This window comes from Balaenoptera borealis (assembly GCF_965194805.1).
Source record: "Balaenoptera borealis genome assembly, chromosome: 12".
In the NCBI taxonomy this organism is placed as follows: domain Eukaryota; kingdom Metazoa; phylum Chordata; class Mammalia; order Artiodactyla; family Balaenopteridae; genus Balaenoptera; species Balaenoptera borealis.
In genome coordinates this window covers 42,385,540-42,401,369 of record NC_138869.1, presented here as the reverse complement: position 1 = coordinate 42,401,369, position 15,830 = coordinate 42,385,540, and the positions used below count along the sequence as shown (strand labels likewise).

General features: G+C 49.5%; 2 protein-coding genes across 10 annotated transcripts in view; both read left to right on the top strand.

Moving 5' to 3' along the window:
• Nucleotides 1–1,362, top strand: part of SEMA3F (semaphorin 3F) — a 28,713-nt gene extending 27,351 nt beyond the window's left edge. For 7 of the 8 annotated variants that reach the window (XM_082345603.1, XM_082345607.1, XM_082345610.1 and 4 more), the window contains one exon: nucleotides 54–1,362. In XM_082345603.1, coding sequence (XP_082201729.1) covers nucleotides 54–464 — 411 coding nt within the window. In that variant the 3' untranslated portion in view covers nucleotides 465–1,362. The remainder of the gene's footprint in view (nucleotides 1–53) is intronic. The other variant, XM_082345608.1, reaches the window with a different exon arrangement.
• Nucleotides 1,363–1,504: 142 nt separating this feature from the next.
• Nucleotides 1,505–15,060, top strand: GNAT1 (G protein subunit alpha transducin 1). Of its 2 annotated transcripts, XM_082345611.1 has the most exons (9): nucleotides 1,505–10,329; nucleotides 11,541–11,583; nucleotides 11,690–11,831; nucleotides 11,935–12,092; nucleotides 12,178–12,306; nucleotides 12,565–12,694; nucleotides 12,965–13,118; nucleotides 13,234–13,425; nucleotides 13,801–15,060. In XM_082345611.1, the coding sequence occupies exons 1-8, from the start codon at nucleotides 10,224–10,226 to the stop codon at nucleotides 13,422–13,424; spliced, it is 1,053 nt and encodes a 350-aa protein (XP_082201737.1). In that variant the 5' UTR covers nucleotides 1,505–10,223; the 3' UTR covers nucleotide 13,425; nucleotides 13,801–15,060. The 2 variants fall into 2 exon arrangements, with proteins under 2 accessions (XP_082201737.1, XP_082201738.1); XM_082345612.1 differs by lacking the exon at nucleotides 13,234–13,425.
• The last annotated feature ends 770 nt before the right edge of the window (nucleotides 15,061–15,830 follow it).

Sequence of the window (15,830 nt, the reverse complement as noted above, 5' to 3'; positions counted from 1 at the left end):
CGGGGCAACAGGGTGGTCCTGCAGCCCCTGAGCCCCAGCCCCTGCCCCCACAGATGCGTGCAGACGACCGCTTCCTGCGCACGGAACAGGGCTTGCTGCTTCGCGCCCTGCAGCTTGGTGATCGCGGCCTCTACTCCTGTACAGCCACCGAGAACAACTTCAAGCATGTCATCACACGAGTGCAGCTGCATGTACTGGTCCAGGACGCCGTCCATGCTGCCCTCTTCCCACCCCCAGCTGTGAGCGTCCCACCGCCCCCAGGCGCCGGGCCCCCCACACCCCCTTACCAGGAGCTGGCCCAGCTCCTGGCCCAGCCAGAAGTGGGCCTCATCCACCAGTACTGCCAGGGCTACTGGCGCCATGTGCCCCCCAGTCCCAGGGAGGCCCCAGGGGCACCCAGGCCTCCTGAACCCCAGGACCAGAAAAAACCCCGGAACCGCCGCCACCACCCGCCGGACACATGAGGCCTGCTGTCTGAGCCCTGCGATGGGCCGGCCTAGTCCTCGTCCCTTTTAATATAAAAGATATATATATATATATAAAATATCTATATTCTATATACACCCTGCCCCTGCAAAGACAGTATTTATTGGTGGGTTGTAAATAGCGTGCCTCAGCGGCAGCATCATCCAAAACTTAGACCCATGCTGGTCAGAGACGGCAGAAAACGGAGCCCACCTAACCAGGCCCGGCCAGTTGGCTGGGCCGGGCCAGGACCACACAGTCCCCAGGCTCAGCTGGGAGTCTACCTGCTCGACAGCCACCGCCAAGATCTACAGGACACAGGGAGGGAGCAAGCTCTACCTGGATGGGGCACGGACTGTACACCTTCGCCCATGTGTGCTGTTGGCATACATGTGGATGCGAGGACTGCTTTGGAGACCGGGGGTGGGGGTGAGGGCTCAGATGCGCTCAGAGAAGGGAAGAAGGGGCTGGCACAGGATGCCGGCTCCTGCCTGGGAGAGGGGCACTCAGTCAAGGCCAGCCCTTTCCTGGGTATTTATTCTCTATTTATTGGGGACAGGAGAAGAGGAGCCCTGCCTGGGTGGGGCAGCCCCTCCAGCCCCTCCTTCCCTCCCTGCCTGGCCACTCTACCTCTTTGCTTTCTCCGTGCCGCTGTGATGCAGGGGCTGGGAGAAAAGCAGAGGGGCCAGGCTGAGGGGAGAGGGGGTCATGGTGGAGGCCTGGGGCCTGCAGGGGCTCCCCAGGGCTCCCTTCTGCCCACCACTTCAGATGATGGGTGTAAATAGCTCTGGGGGGCAGTTGGGTAGGTGGGTGGGGGCTCCTGGCAGCCCTCTGCTGTTCAGGCCACACCTGCCCTTGGGTTCCATCTTGCTAATAAACACTGGCTCTGGGACTGGACTTTGGCTTTCTCCTTGGCAAAGGAGGGAGGACGGGGGTTCAGCCCATACCCAGATTCTCTCCCTCCTGCCCCCCCCCCGCCACCCACCAATGTGGCTTGACCACCAGTTCCCCCACGGTCTCTTTTGCAAGCCCAGCGTCCATTCACTCACTCAATTGTTTGATCATTCGTTCACATTGCTTTCTCACTTGGCTTTGTGTCTTGCCAGGAACTCAGGACTCAGAATTGGCAAGACAAATCCACAGCCCTTACAGTTCAGCTGCCCCTGCCCTGGGAATCAACAAAATTCCCATTCTTCCTGCATCCTTCCAGCCAGATCTCAGCAGAGGGTCCAGCACAAGCAAATGTCCAGAGGCAGGGAAGACCAGGATATGTGGGGAGCTGCTGGAGAGGAGGAAGTGGTGCTGGGGGCCCCAGGCCAAATTTAACGAGTCAAGCTCTGGCAGGGGAAGCCAATAGCTATGGAGGCGCACGGATCCAGCAGGGCTTAGGGCCATACCTGGCAGGCAAGGGGAGCCAGGTGGTGATGGGGAGGCAGTGGAATGGTCCCACTTTAAGTAAACCCAATATGTAGAAAGCAGGTTCTTGTTGGTTTAACAAACCTGGGCTCCTGCACCACCCCAACCCCCTGGGCAGTGTGTAGGGGCTGCAGAGACTCCCGGGGCCCACTTACAGCATGGTGGTGGGGTAGAGGACGAATGGGGCCTAAAGGTTGAAAGTGGCACAAATGATCTGTTGCTCCTGGACAGATCCCCCCTCACCCAACAGAGTAGATGTTGAAGCCACCAGCTCACAGAGCCAGTATCCACTTCCCACACGTTTAGGGACAGCCTTTGTGTGTGTTTGTGTGTGTGTGAATTTTTTTATTGAAGTATAGTTGATTTACAATGTTGTGTTAATTTCTGCTGAAGAGCAAAGTGATTCAGTTATATATACATTCTTTTTTTTAAATATTCGTTTCCATTATGGTTTATCACAGAATATTGAATATATTTCCCTGTGCTATACAGTAGGACCTTGTTGTTTATCCATTCTGTATATAATAGTTTGCATCTGCTAACCCCAACCTCTCACTCCATCCCTTTCCCGCTCCACTCCCCCTTGGCAACCACAAGTCTGTTCTCTGTGTCTGTGAGTCTGTTTCTGTTTCATGAAAGTTCATCTGTGTCATATTTTAGATTCCACATATAAGTGAAATATAAGTGTCTTTCTGACTTACTTAGTATTATAATCTCTAGTTCCATCCATGTTGCTGCAAATGGCATCATTTCGTTCCTTTTTATGGCTGAGTAGTATTCCAGTGTATATATGTACCCCATCTTTATCCATTCATCTATTGATGGACATTTAGGTTGTTTCCATGTCTTGGCTATTGTGGATAGTGCTGCTATGAACATAGGGGTACATGTATCTTTTTGAATTATAGTTTTGTCTGGATATATGCCCAGGAATGGGATTGCTGGGTCATATGGCAACTCTATTTTTAGTTTTTTGAGGAACCTCCATACTGTTTTCCATAGTGGCTGCACCAACTTACATTCCCCCGAACAGTGTAGGAGGGTTCCCTTTTCTCCACACCCTCTCCAGCACTTGTTATTTGAGGACTTCTTAATGATGGCCATTCTGACCAGTGTGAGGTGGTACCTCATTGTAGTTTTGATTTTCATTTCTCTAATAATTAGCGATGTTAAGCGTCTTTTCATGTGCCTGTTGGCCATCGGTATGTCTTCTCTGAAGAAATGTCTACTTAGTTCCTCTGCCCATTTTTCAACTGGATTATTGTTTTTTTGTTGTTGAACTGCATGAGCTGTTTGTATATTTTGGAAATTAAGCCCTTGCTGATCGCATCGTTTGCAAATATCTTCTCCCATTCTGTAGGTTGTCTTTTTGTTTTGTTTATGGTTTCCTTTGTTGTGCAAAAGCTTTTATTTTTTAAATTTAATTTTATTTATTTTTTTTATACAGCAGGTTCTTATTAGTTATCTATTTTATACATATTAGTGTATACATGTCAATCCCGATCTCCCAATTCATCCCACCACTACCCCCCGCCACTTTCCCCCCTGGTGTCCATATGTTTGTTCTCTACATCTGTGTCTCTATTTCTGCCCTGCAAACCAGTTCATCTGTACCATTTTTCTAGGTTCCACATATATGCGTTAATATACGATATTTTTCTCTTTCTGACTTACTTCACTCTGTTTGACAGTCTCTAGATCCATCCACGTCTCTACAAATGACCCAATTTCGTTCATTTTTATGGCTGACTAATATTCCATTGTATATATGTACCACATCTTCTTTATCCATTTGTCTGTCGATGGGCATTTAGGTTGCTTCCATGACCTGGCTATTGTAAATAGTGCTGCAATGAACATTGGGGTGCATGTGTCTTTCTGAATTATGGTTTTCTCTGAGTATATGCCCAGTAGTGGGATTGCTGGATCATATGGTAGTTCTATTTTTAGTTTTTTAAGGAACCTCCATACTGTTCTCCATAGTGGCTGTATCAATTTACATTCCCACCAACAGTGCAAGAGGGTTCCCTTTTCTCCACACCCTCTCCAGCATTTGTTGTTTGTAGATTTTCTGATGATACCCATTCTAACTGGTGTGAGGTGATACCTCATTGTAGTTTTGATTTGCATTTCTCTAATAATTAGTGATGTTGAGCAGCTTTTCATGTGCTTCTTGGCCATCTGTATGTCTTCTTTGGAGAAATGTCTATTTAGGTCTTCTGCCCATTTTTGGATTGGGTTGTTTGTTTTTTTAATATTGAGCTGCATGAGCTGTTTATATATTTTGAAGATTAATCCTTTGTTCGTGATTCATTTGCAAATATTTTCTCCCATTCTGAGGGTTGTCTTTTCATCTTGTTTGTAGTTTCCTTTGCTGTGCAAGAGCTTTTAAGTTTCATTAGGTGCCATTTGTTTATTTTTGTTTTTATTTCCATTACTCTAGGAGGTGGATCAAAAAAAGATCTTGCTGTGATTTATGTCAGAGTGTTCTTCCTATGTTTTCCTCTAAGAGTTTTATAGTGTCCGGTCTTACATTTCGGTCTCTGATCCATTTTGAGTTTATTTTTGTGTATGGTGTTAGAGTGTGTTCTAATTTCATTCTTTTACATGTAGCTGTCCAGTTTTCCCAGCACCGCTTATTGAAGAGACTGTCTTTTCTCCATTGTATATCCTTGCCTCCTTTGTCATAGATTAGTTGACCATATGTGCATGGGTTTATCTCTGGGCTTTCTATCCTGTTCTATTGATCTATATTTCTGTTTTTGTGCCAGTACCATATTGTCTTGATTACTGTAGCTTTGTAGTATAGTCTGAAGTCAGGGAGTCTGATTCCTCCAGCTCCATTTTTTTCCCTCAAGACTGCTTTGGCTATTCGGGGTCTTTTGTGTCTCCATACAAATTTTAAGATTTTTTGTTCTAGTTCTGTAAAGAATGCCACTGGTAATTTGATAGGGATTGCATTGAATCTGTAGACTGCTTTGGGTAGTATAGTCATTTTCACAATATTGATTCTTCCAATCCAAGAACTTGGTATATCTCCCCATCTGTTTGTGTCATCTTTGATTTCTTTCATCAGTGTCTTATAGTTTTCTGAGTACAGGTCTTCTACTTCCTTAGGTAGGTTTATTCCTAGGTATTTTATTCTTTTTGTTGCAATGGTGAATAGGATTGTTTCCTTAATTTCTCTTTCTGATCTTTCGTTGTTAGTGTATAGGAATGCAAGAGATTTCTGTGCATTAATTTTGTATCCTGCAACTTTACCAAATTCATTGATTAGCTCTAGTAGTTTTCTGGTGACATCTTTAGGATTCTCTATGTATAGTATCATGTCACCTGCAAACAGTGACAGTTTTACTTCTTCTTTTCCAATTTGTATTCCTTTTATTTCTTTTTCTTCTCTGATTGCCACGGCTAGGACTTCCAAAACTATGTTGAATAATAGTGGTGAGAGTGGATATCCTTGTCTTGTTCCTGATCTTAGAGGAAATGCTTTCAGTTTTTCACCATTGAGAATGACGTTTGCTGTGGGTTTGTCGTATATGGCCTTTATTATGTTGAGGTAGGTTCCCTCTATGCCCACTTTCTGGAGAGTTTTTATCATAAATGGGTGTTGAATTTTGTCAAAAGCTTTTTCTGCGTCTATTGAGACAATCATATGGTTTTTCTTCTTCAGTTTGTTAATATGGTGTATCACATTGATTGATTTGCGTATATTGAAGAATCCTTGCATCCCTGGGATAAATCCCACTTGATCATGGTGTATGATCCTTTTAATGTGTTGTTGGATTCTGTTTGCTAGTATTTTGTTAAGGAGTTTTGCATCTATATTCATCAGTGATATTGGTCTGTAATTTTCTTTTTTTGTAGTATCTTTGTCTGGTTTTGGTATCAGGGTGATGGTGGCCTCATAGAATGAGTTTGGGAGTGTTCCTTCCTCTGAAATTTTTTGGAAGAGTTTGAGAAGGATGGGTGTTAGCTCTTCTCTAAATGTTTGATAGGATTCACCTGTGAAGCCATCTGGTCCTGGACTTTGCTATTGTTTTCTTTGTTTCTATTTCATTTATTTCTGCTCTGATCTTTATGATTTCTTTCCTTCTACTGACTTTGGGTTTTGTTTGTTCTTCTTTCTCTAGTTCCTTTAGGGGTAAGGTTAGATTGTTTATTTGAGATTTTTCTTGTTTCTTGAGGTAGGCTTGTATTGCTATAAACTTCCCCTTAGAACTGCTTTTTCTGCATCCCATAGGTTTTGGATCGTCGTGTTTTCATTGTCATTTGTCTCTAGGTATTTTTTGATTTCCTCTTTGATTTCTTCAGTGATCTCTTGGTTATTTAGTAACCTATTGTTTAGCCTCCATGTGTTTGTGTTTTTTATGTTTTTTTCCCTGTAGTTGATTTCTAATCTCATAGTGTTGCAGCTGGAAAAGATGCTTGATATGATTTCAGTTTTCTTAAATTTACTGAGGCTTGATTTGTGACTCAAGATGTGATCTATCCTGGAGAATGTTCTGTGTGCACTTGAGAAGAAAGTGTAATCTGCTGTTTTTGGATGGAATGTCCTATAAATATCAATTAAATCTGTCTGGTCTATTGTGTCATTTAAAGCTTGTGTTTCCTTATTAATTTTCTGTCTGGATGATCTGTCCATTGGTGTAAGTGAGGTGTTAAAGCCCCCCGCTATTACTGTGTTACTGTCGATTTCCTCTTTTATAGCTGTTAGCAGTTGCCTTATGTATTGAGGTGCTCCTATGTTGGGTGCATATATATTTATAATTGTTATATCTTCTTCTTGGATTGATCCCTTGATCATTATGTAGTGTCCTTCCTTGTCTCTTGTAACATTCTTTATTTTTTATTTATTTATTTTTTAAAATTTATTATTTATTTATTATTTATTTTTGGCTGTGTTGGGTCTTCGTTTCTGTGCAAGGGCTTTCTCTAGTTGCGGCAAGCAGGGGCCACTCTTCATCGCGATGCGCGGGCCTCTCACTATCGCGGCCTCTCTTGTTGCGGAGCACAGGCTCCAGACGCGCAGGCTCAGTAGTTGTGGCTCACGGGCCCAGTCGCTCCGCGGCATGTGGGATCTTCCCAGACCAGGGCTCGAACCCGTGTCCCCTGCATTGGCAGGCAGATTCTCAACCACTGCGCCACCAGGGAAGCCCCCAACATTCTTTATTTTAAAGTCTCTTTTATCTGATATGAATATTGCTACTCCAGCTTTCTTTTGATTTCCATTTGCATGGAATATCTTTTTCCATCCCCTCACTTTCAGTCTGTGTGTGTCCCTAGGTCTGAAGTGGGTCTCTTGTAGACAGCATATATATGGGTCTTGTTTTTGTGTCCATTCAGCGAGCCTGTGTCTCTTGCTTGGAGCATTTAATCCATTCACATTTAAGGTAGTTATCGACATGTATGTTCCTATTACCATTTTCTTACTTGTTATAGGTTTGTTTTTGTAGGTCCTTTTCTTCTCTTATGTTTCCCACTTAGAGAAGTTCCTGTAGCATTTGTTGTAGAGCTGGTTTGGTGGTGCTGAATTCTCTTAGCTTTTGCTTGTCTGTAAAGCTTTTGATTTCTCCGTCGAATCTGAATGAGATCCTTGCAGGTAGAGTAATCTTGGTTGTAAGTTCTTCCCTTTCATCACTTTAAATATGTCGTGCCACTCCCTCCTGGCTTGTAGAGTTTCTGCTGAGAAATCAGCTGTTAACCTTATGGGAGTTCCCTTGTATGTTATTTGTTGTTTTTCCCTTGCTGCTTTCAATAATTTTTCTTTGTCTTTAATTTTTATCAATTTGATTACTATGTGTCTCGCTGTGTTTCTCCTTGGGTTTATCCTGCCTGGGACTCTCTGTGCTTCCTGGACTTGGGTGGCTATTTCCTTTCCCATGTTAGGGAAGTTTTCGACTATAATCTCTTCAAATATTTTCTTGGGTCCTTTCTCTCTCTCTTCTCCTTCTGGGACCCCTATGATGCGAATGTTGTTGCGTTTAATGTTGTCCCAGAGGTCTCTTAGGCTGTCTTCCTTTCTTTTCATTCTTTTTTCTTTATTCTGTTCCACAGCAGTGAATTCCACTATTCTGTGTTCCAGGTCACTTATCTGTTCTTCTGCCTCAGTTATTCTGCTATTGATTCCTTCTAGTGTAGTTTTCATTTCAGTTATTGTATTGTTCATCTCTGTTTGTTCTTTAATTCTTCTAGGTGTTTGTTCTTTAATTCTTCTAGGTCTTTGTTAAACATTTCTTGCATCTTCTCGATCTTTGCCTCCATTCTTTTTTCGAGGTCCTGGATCATCTTCACTATCATTATTCTGAATTCTTTTTCTAGAAGGTTGCCTATCTCCACTTCATTTAGTTGTTTTTCTGGGGTTTTTATCTTGTTCCTTCATCTGGTACAAAGTCCTCTGCCTTTTCATTTTGTCTATCTTTCTGTGAGTGTGGTTTTCCTTCCACAGGCTGCAGAATTGTAGTTGTTCTTGCTTCTGCTGTGCAAAAGCTTTTAAGTTTGATTAGGTCACCTTTGTTCATTTTTCCTTTTATTTCTATTCCTTTGGGAGACTGACCTGAGAAAATATTGGTACAATTTATGTCAGAATGTTTTGCCTATGTTCTCTTCTAGGAGTTTTATGGTGTCGTGTTTAAGTCTTTAAGCCATTTTGAGTTGATTTTTGTGTATAGTGTAAGGGTGTGTTCTAACTTCATTGATTTACATGCACCTGTCCAGCTTTCCCAACACTAGGGACAGTCTTCAATGCTCAGTATCTGGGGCCCTGGCACCCCAGGTACGCAAGAGTTGAGTCCTAAGACAGCCAGGTTTCCGGGGAGTTCAGCCAGAAGGGGCCTTGAGAGCCCAGGATTTGGGTCTTCTGATGGGAGGTGGCAAATCTCCAGAGGCTGGAGCTCAACATTACATGCTCAGTTGAACCACTTCCACTCAGCAGCACGTCCTGTCCCATCTAAACCCCCACAGAGACCTCTGACCCTAAACTGAGGCGGCATGCCCTGGAGATACCCCTAGGCAGGTCCTAGATTACCGACAGGGGACAGAAGAGGAGTGGGGCTCATCTGCTCCTCCCCTGGGAACACCAGACCTGCTTCAGGACTCAGTTTTCCCATCTGATAACAGGCCTGTAAAACATTCCCTGGAAGAGCCTGGCCACCTCCGCAGGTCAGAGTGTTGCACCATGGGTACACGTAGACACAGGTATGTGCAAGTGTGCACACATACAGGCAGACACATGCATAAATGTACATGTACACAGGCAAGTGCACACACACATGCACATATACATGCACTTATACATTCATGCACACACACGCACATATTAACCCACTTTAGCACAATAAAGTACACATACAAACACATCTGCACATGAAGAGAAATGCACAAAACCACATCCATGCACATGCACACACAGTACACAAACAGGCAAGCATAGACACACACATGCATTCACAAAGGCATAAAAATGCAGACATAAACACACAAGTATACATAGACAAACGTGTCATGTCATTGCCTTGCTTGGTACCAGTAAAGTATACATGCACACACCCAGTACACGTAGCAGACATGCACACCCACCCAAGTCCATTGGAATCATGGAGGCATGTAGAGGCCTTGACCAGGTCAGATCCAGACCTTGGTACAGGGCAAATGCAATGTCCACCTTTCCCTCTTGACTCCCTGCTGAGCATGGAACCCTGGTTCAGAGTCACCAGCCCTTCTCAACTACGTCCTGCTGTGTGACCCTCTGAGCCTCCACTTCCTCATCAGTAAAATGATGTGGGTACCCATCCGCCAGGGCTGGTGTGAGCTAGGTAAGGAGCAGTGCTGAGCCCAGTGCTGGGCAGGGGTCAGGTGCTCCTTGCATGCTTCTCCCTCTACTCCCTGCTGCCAGGCCTACCCCCCAATGCCCCCACCCTGGAACTTGAGGCCCTCTCCTCCCCTTTCTGAGCCTGGATCCTGTGGAACATGTCTCCCTGCTCTGGAGCAGGGCAGGACTACCTCCAGAGTCTCTCCCAGAGGGTTTGGGGGGCAGCGTACAGGGGCTGCGGAGTCAGCAGTTGAGGGATTGGGGCCATGCCAGCCTGATTAGGGCAGCTGGGGGCTGAGCTGGATTCACCTGTCCTTGTCTCTGATTGGCTCTTGGGTACCAACAACCCCCAAATCCTACTAAGCAGCCCCAATAGGGCCTGCACAGGTCTGTGGACAGCCAGTTGATTGCCAGTTCTGAGGTCAGAAGGGTGTCTGGGGAGGCCAGAGGCTGGCCTGAGCCTGGCTCTGGGGATCCCCTGCATCCAGAAGAGCCAACTGACCACCCTGTTCCTTCATCTCCTCCCGGGACCATGGGGGCTGGGGCCAGCGCTGAGGAGAAGCACTCAAGGGAGCTGGAAAAGAAGCTGAAAGAAGATGCCGAGAAGGATGCTCGAACCGTGAAACTGCTGCTTCTGGGTAAGGGTGTGGGCTGAGGTGAGGCCACTGCTACTAATCAGAGGCCCAGGGGCAGGCAGGTGGCCCTTCTGTGAAGTAGGTGTGACTTGGGAGACAGAATGAGCCTGCAACCTGGCAGGGAACAGAGTGGGAGCCCTGGCCAAGCAAGCCCTGGCCAAGCCTTGACAAGTGTTGCCTTGGCTCCCTAAGGCTGGGTATCCCACAGAACCCCTCTCCAGAGGGCCCAGCCTCAGGCAACCTCCCCTCCCAAGAAGTGTGTGCCAATCTCACTTTTGTAGAGATGTGTGTACGAGGCCTAGTTTTGCCCTGGCTGCGCTCCCTCAAACACCAGCCTTTGGCTTGATGGGCCTGCTGGGCAGGGCTCAGAAACCAGGGGCCTCCTTGGGAGCCCCACAACAAGGCTGCTCCCTTGGGAAGGAGAAGGTCACAGTCCTCCTGAGAGTGGGCAGCCTGTAGGACCACCCAGATCCACAGACAATGACCCTCAGTTTCCCGAGCTTTATTGTTGACAGACCTGCAGAACAATTAAAGGGGGTAGGGGGTACTAAGGCCCAGCCAGGAATAGATAAAGCCATGTCCTTGGTCCCATGGGTAGTGAGGGGAGATGGGGCTGATCTAGTACCCCAAGGCCACTTCCTCTCCCCAAGGGAAGGAGCTGCTTTGAGAGGGCAGTGCAGGCTCTACCCAGGCTCTCCAGGGTCCAGCCAGACAGCTGGATGTGGGCAGAGGGACCAAGCCAGAGTACCCCAGGGAAGAGAGAGAGGCTAAGCCAGAAATTCCGTTAACTGTGCCCAACACCCGCATGAGAACAGGCTCAGAGGGGCTGTTAGCTCTGTCTTCTCCCCCAGCAAAAGGTGTTAATTCCCTCTGAGCCTCTTGGAGACACTTCCTCCCACCACAGGTGAAAAGCAGGGGTTGACCTGGCTCAAATAGTCCCATGCATGCAGTACCAGAATCTTCCACAAGGTGGAGCTCCAGGTTTCTTTATTTTTGTCCTCAGAATAATAAAAGACTGAAAATACCAGGGTCTTGAAGTCTCCTCAGCACAGTCGAGGCTGTCGATTCCCCTCGTCAGCCCCCTTCTGTCACTCCCGACGTTTACGTTTTGCCGCCAGGGCATCATGACCTGACTTTGGGGGTTGGGGGGAAAACAGGTGTGATAGAGGGGGCAGTGCGGTCAGCGCGTCTCTGAGGTAGGGTTTCCATTCCAGGTGCCGGTGAGTCCGGGAAGAGTACCATTGTCAAGCAGATGAAGTGAGTGCCCCTGCCCTTCCCGAGGCCCCTGGGGGTGGGCACACGCACGAGGTCTGTCCTTCCCCACCTACCCAAGAGGCGCTGACCCGGCTCCCCACGGCCGCAGGATCATCCACCAGGATGGGTACTCGCTGGAAGAGTGCCTCGAGTTCATTGCCATCATATATGGCAACACGCTACAGTCCATCTTGGCCATCGTGCGCGCCATGACCACGCTCAATATCCAGTATGGAGACTCCGCGCGCCAGGTGTGCCAAGAGTCTAGCTGAACAGGGTTTCTGGGGACTCGAGGTGCGAGGCTGGGCCCAAGTCTATGGTCACCACCAACCACTCCCCTGCCCCCCCCCCCAGGACGATGCCCGGAAGCTGATGCACATGGCGGACACCATCGAGGAGGGCACGATGCCCAAGGAGATGTCAGACATCATCCAGCGTCTGTGGAAGGACTCGGGTATCCAGGCCTGTTTCGATCGCGCCTCGGAGTACCAGCTCAACGACTCTGCTGGCTAGTGAGAGCACAGGCGGGGCGCGGGGCGGGCGGGGCCCTGCCACGCCTCTCCACCCAACCCTACCCACACCCCGGATCTCCCGCAGCTACCTCTCGGACCTGGAGCGCCTGGTAACCCCGGGCTACGTGCCCACTGAACAGGACGTGCTGCGCTCGCGTGTCAAGACCACTGGTATCATTGAGACGCAGTTCTCCTTCAAGGACCTCAACTTCCGGTACGACCCCGCGCCCTAGCTCTCGCTCTCCGGGGGCCTGCCCGCAAGTTCACTGCCTGAGGCCCCGGCTGATCCCAGAGGCCCCATCCCTACGAGAGACCCTGCCCCTTCTCGGACAACCCGCCCGCAGAAATGCCCGGCCCCTCCGGATGCCACTCCCATCGGGGTGCCTCCCAGCCAGCATTAGGAAACCAGGGGATGCCTGTGGGCACGTCCAGGGGACTCGATGCGCCGGCTCAGGTTCCCACGGCCCCGCAGGATGTTCGATGTGGGCGGGCAGCGCTCAGAACGCAAGAAGTGGATCCACTGCTTCGAGGGTGTGACCTGCATCATCTTCATCGCGGCGCTCAGCGCCTACGACATGGTGCTTGTGGAGGACGACGAAGTGGTGAGTGCTCCAGCAGGGCCTGAGCGTTTGAGCGGGGAGGAGGAGAGCGGAAAGCAGAGACAGCGCTGCGGGCGCGAGGAGCATCTGAGAGAGGACATTCGACCCAGAGCGGTCTGAAGGAGGAGATGAGGCAGCCTGCTGCCCTGCTCAGGGGGGCGAAGGGGGAGACAGTCTTGGAGCTGTCTGGGCAGGGAGGCCCCGGAGCCCAGAGAGCAGGGGTCTGCCCGCCGGCCGCAGTCCCCGGTGCCCGACAGCCTCTGCCCTCCTCAGAACCGCATGCACGAGAGCCTGCACCTATTCAACAGTATCTGCAACCACCGCTACTTCGCCACCACGTCCATCGTGCTCTTCCTCAACAAGAAGGACGTTTTCTCGGAGAAGATAAAAAAGGCGCACCTCAGCATCTGCTTTCCGGACTACAATGGTGAGACCCTCGGCCCGCCGCCAGGCGGCGTCTCAAACCCACGATCTCGGCCTGCGCTCCTCCCGCCGCGGGGAGGATTTGCTACCGGGAGTGAGAACTCCCCCTTCCCCGCCAGGGCCCAACACATATGAGGACGCGGGCAATTACATCAAGGTGCAATTCCTCGAGCTCAACATGAGACGCGACGTGAAGGAGATCTATTCCCACATGACGTGCGCCACCGACACACAGAACGTCAAGTTTGTCTTCGACGCTGTCACCGACATTATCATCAAGGAGAACCTCAAAGACTGCGGCCTCTTCTGAGGTGGCTCCTCGCGGGCCGGGATGCTCCCTTGTCGTGCCTCTTGGTCTCAGTACCCCAAGCCCCATCCCCTGCTCCCCATCCCACCTCTCGACTGCAGGCCCCTCCCCAGCTCTCCAGATCCACTCCACTGCCTGCCGTCTGGCCCCCAACTTCCAGACCCTGTTGCTTCCAGGCCCCACCCTGACTCCTCAGGCTCCACCCCATGGCCATAGGCCCCTCCCTTGGCTCACAAGCCCCACCCACTCAAGCTCTTTTGACCCCGCCCCAACTCCCCAGGTGTCACTGCTTCCAAGCCCACCTCCACCTGTCTCTCAGCCTAAACCCAATTATTTGAGTGCTTAGGAATGTTGACTCTGTTCCTTTTTCTCTTCACAGGTGCCTGAACTCAAGCGTTCCTGAGACCCTGTAGCCCTTGCCGCCTTGTAGCCCCAATCCGCATGACCCCTATCAGCCCCCCAGGACTCCTGGGCTCCAGCCTGTGGCCCCACCAGCCACAGATTCAAAACCCTAAGCCCTGCTAACCTTGAGGGACTGACCCTCCCCCATGGCTCCCAGGATCCCCAGGTCTCCCAGAGTCCGGTGCCCCCAGCCACCCCAGCACTGCCCTTCACGGCCTGGCTGCACTGGCCTCCAAGACCCACCACAGCCAGCCCCAGCTAGGAGCAAGCAGGACTTGGGGCAGCTACAGCTCACGGTGACTCAGCAGTACCCCACTGACCAATCTCCTGCTGCTCTCCTGCCCCAGGAGGCCAGTGATTCACCTGGTGGGTCTGGGTTCAGCAAACAGCCCTCCCTCCCAGAGTTTCATGAAGGGCAGGGGGGCAGGAAGGGAACCCTCCTCCAAGCAGCCCTGCTGCTTACCATCAGCCCATTCTAGCCTTACCACCTCCATGTGACGAGTCTGACACCCATCTGCCCAGTGGCCAGTGACTGCCCCACCCAGCAGCTTTAGGGGTCCAAAGTCCAAGCTAGCTCTGGCCTGTGAAACTCATGTATAGACGAATTAGTGAGTGGGGGCAAGCCTGGGAGCTCCTGGTGCCAGGAAGAGACTCAAGCTGGACCCTTCCCCACATATCCTAACCCCTTCACCCACAGGCTCTGCCCCCTCCATGCTTGGACACTGTATTCATGTCCTACTAACTTACACACCCACAGTACTCCAGGCCAGTCTGTTGAGGGAGGGTACTGTTGACACCAGCTGTGGCCAATGGCTGAACTGTCCTGAGGGGTGGCTGGGAGCAGAGTCCAGCTCCCATCGATCAGCCCCAGGCAGGGGATTTGGGACAGGAAGGAGGCCCAGATTGTGCCCAGAGGGGTCTGCCCCAGGTAGGGTCATAAGCAAACCCAGGTGACCCTCTTGTCCCTGCCAGCAGCTTCTCTCATCCTTCCCATTCAGGGCCCATTCCCTGGTGGGAAAAACTGAGGTCCATGCCTGAACCATCAGTGACAAAGGCATCCATGTCCCCACACCCCTGCTCCCTACTTCCTCATCAAGCACCAAGTCCTCGCTGATGCTCGTGGGCTGGGGCCTGTGCTGTAGTCGAGGGCAAGGAGCATCCGTCTAACAAGGCCAGGGAATAATTTGCACTCCCTTCAGCTAGATACACAGACTCAGCAATAAATCTTTGCATCAGGCCCCAGCTGTCCTTTCTTGGGGGGAGGGGGAGAGTGTTAATGATCATGAGTCATGCAAATTTATTAAGTGCCCAGTGCTGGGCTGGACGTGAGTGGGAAGGTGGTCCTTTCCAGGGAGAAGCATCTGACCTAACATGGCAGGGGGCACTCTTGGGGGCATGGGATCAATTTGGGGTCTTGAGAGGGGTTGAGAGGGGGAAAGGAGCCATGGGAAATGTTCACAAGGACGATGTTGGATCAAGAGGGGGTTGTGAGGTGGAAGCTCGTTCTGGCAGGGACTGTAGTGTGTATAAGGCCCGGGAACATGGGCTGGTGGACCACAGGAGTTCAGTGGAGCAGGAGCAGGGAAGGGGAGATGGGGTGGGGAGACTGGGCAGGTGCCAAACGCCAGCCTAAGGGCCTGTGCTTCCTCCAGAAGATGATGGGCCCAGGAAGCCCTTGAAGCTAGAACATAATTGCAGGGCTGTGATTAGGGTGAGGCAAATGAGGCACTCACCTCAGGTGTAAGATTTAAGGTGATGCCAAAAAAATCAGTAATCAAGGTAAATATTAATGCAATACTTTCAAAAATCGAAGTTACGCCAAAAAATCCATAATGAACAGAATATCAAAATTTTAAATAAAGACAAGATCCAAGAGAGCCCTGCAGAGCCATATTGGACCCTGAAGCAAAAGGAAAAATGTCCACTCCTATATATGTTTTTATGTATTTTTAAAGGTTAATTTTTTTTTACAGAACATTAAAGTAGTTGAAAAAACATCGAACAAAT

Bases quoted from the DNA above. Each gene is read 5' to 3' on its own strand.
- GNAT1 (XM_082345611.1), top strand. From the start codon at position 10,224: ATGGGGGCTGGGGCCAGCGCTGAGGAGAAGCACTCAAGGGAGCTGGAA. The intron at 12,093-12,177 runs GTGAGAGCACAG...GATCTCCCGCAG, and splicing joins CTCAACGACTCTGCTGGCTA to CTACCTCTCGGACCTGGAGC. The intron at 12,695-12,964 runs GTGAGTGCTCCA...TGCCCTCCTCAG, and splicing joins TTGTGGAGGACGACGAAGTG to AACCGCATGCACGAGAGCCT.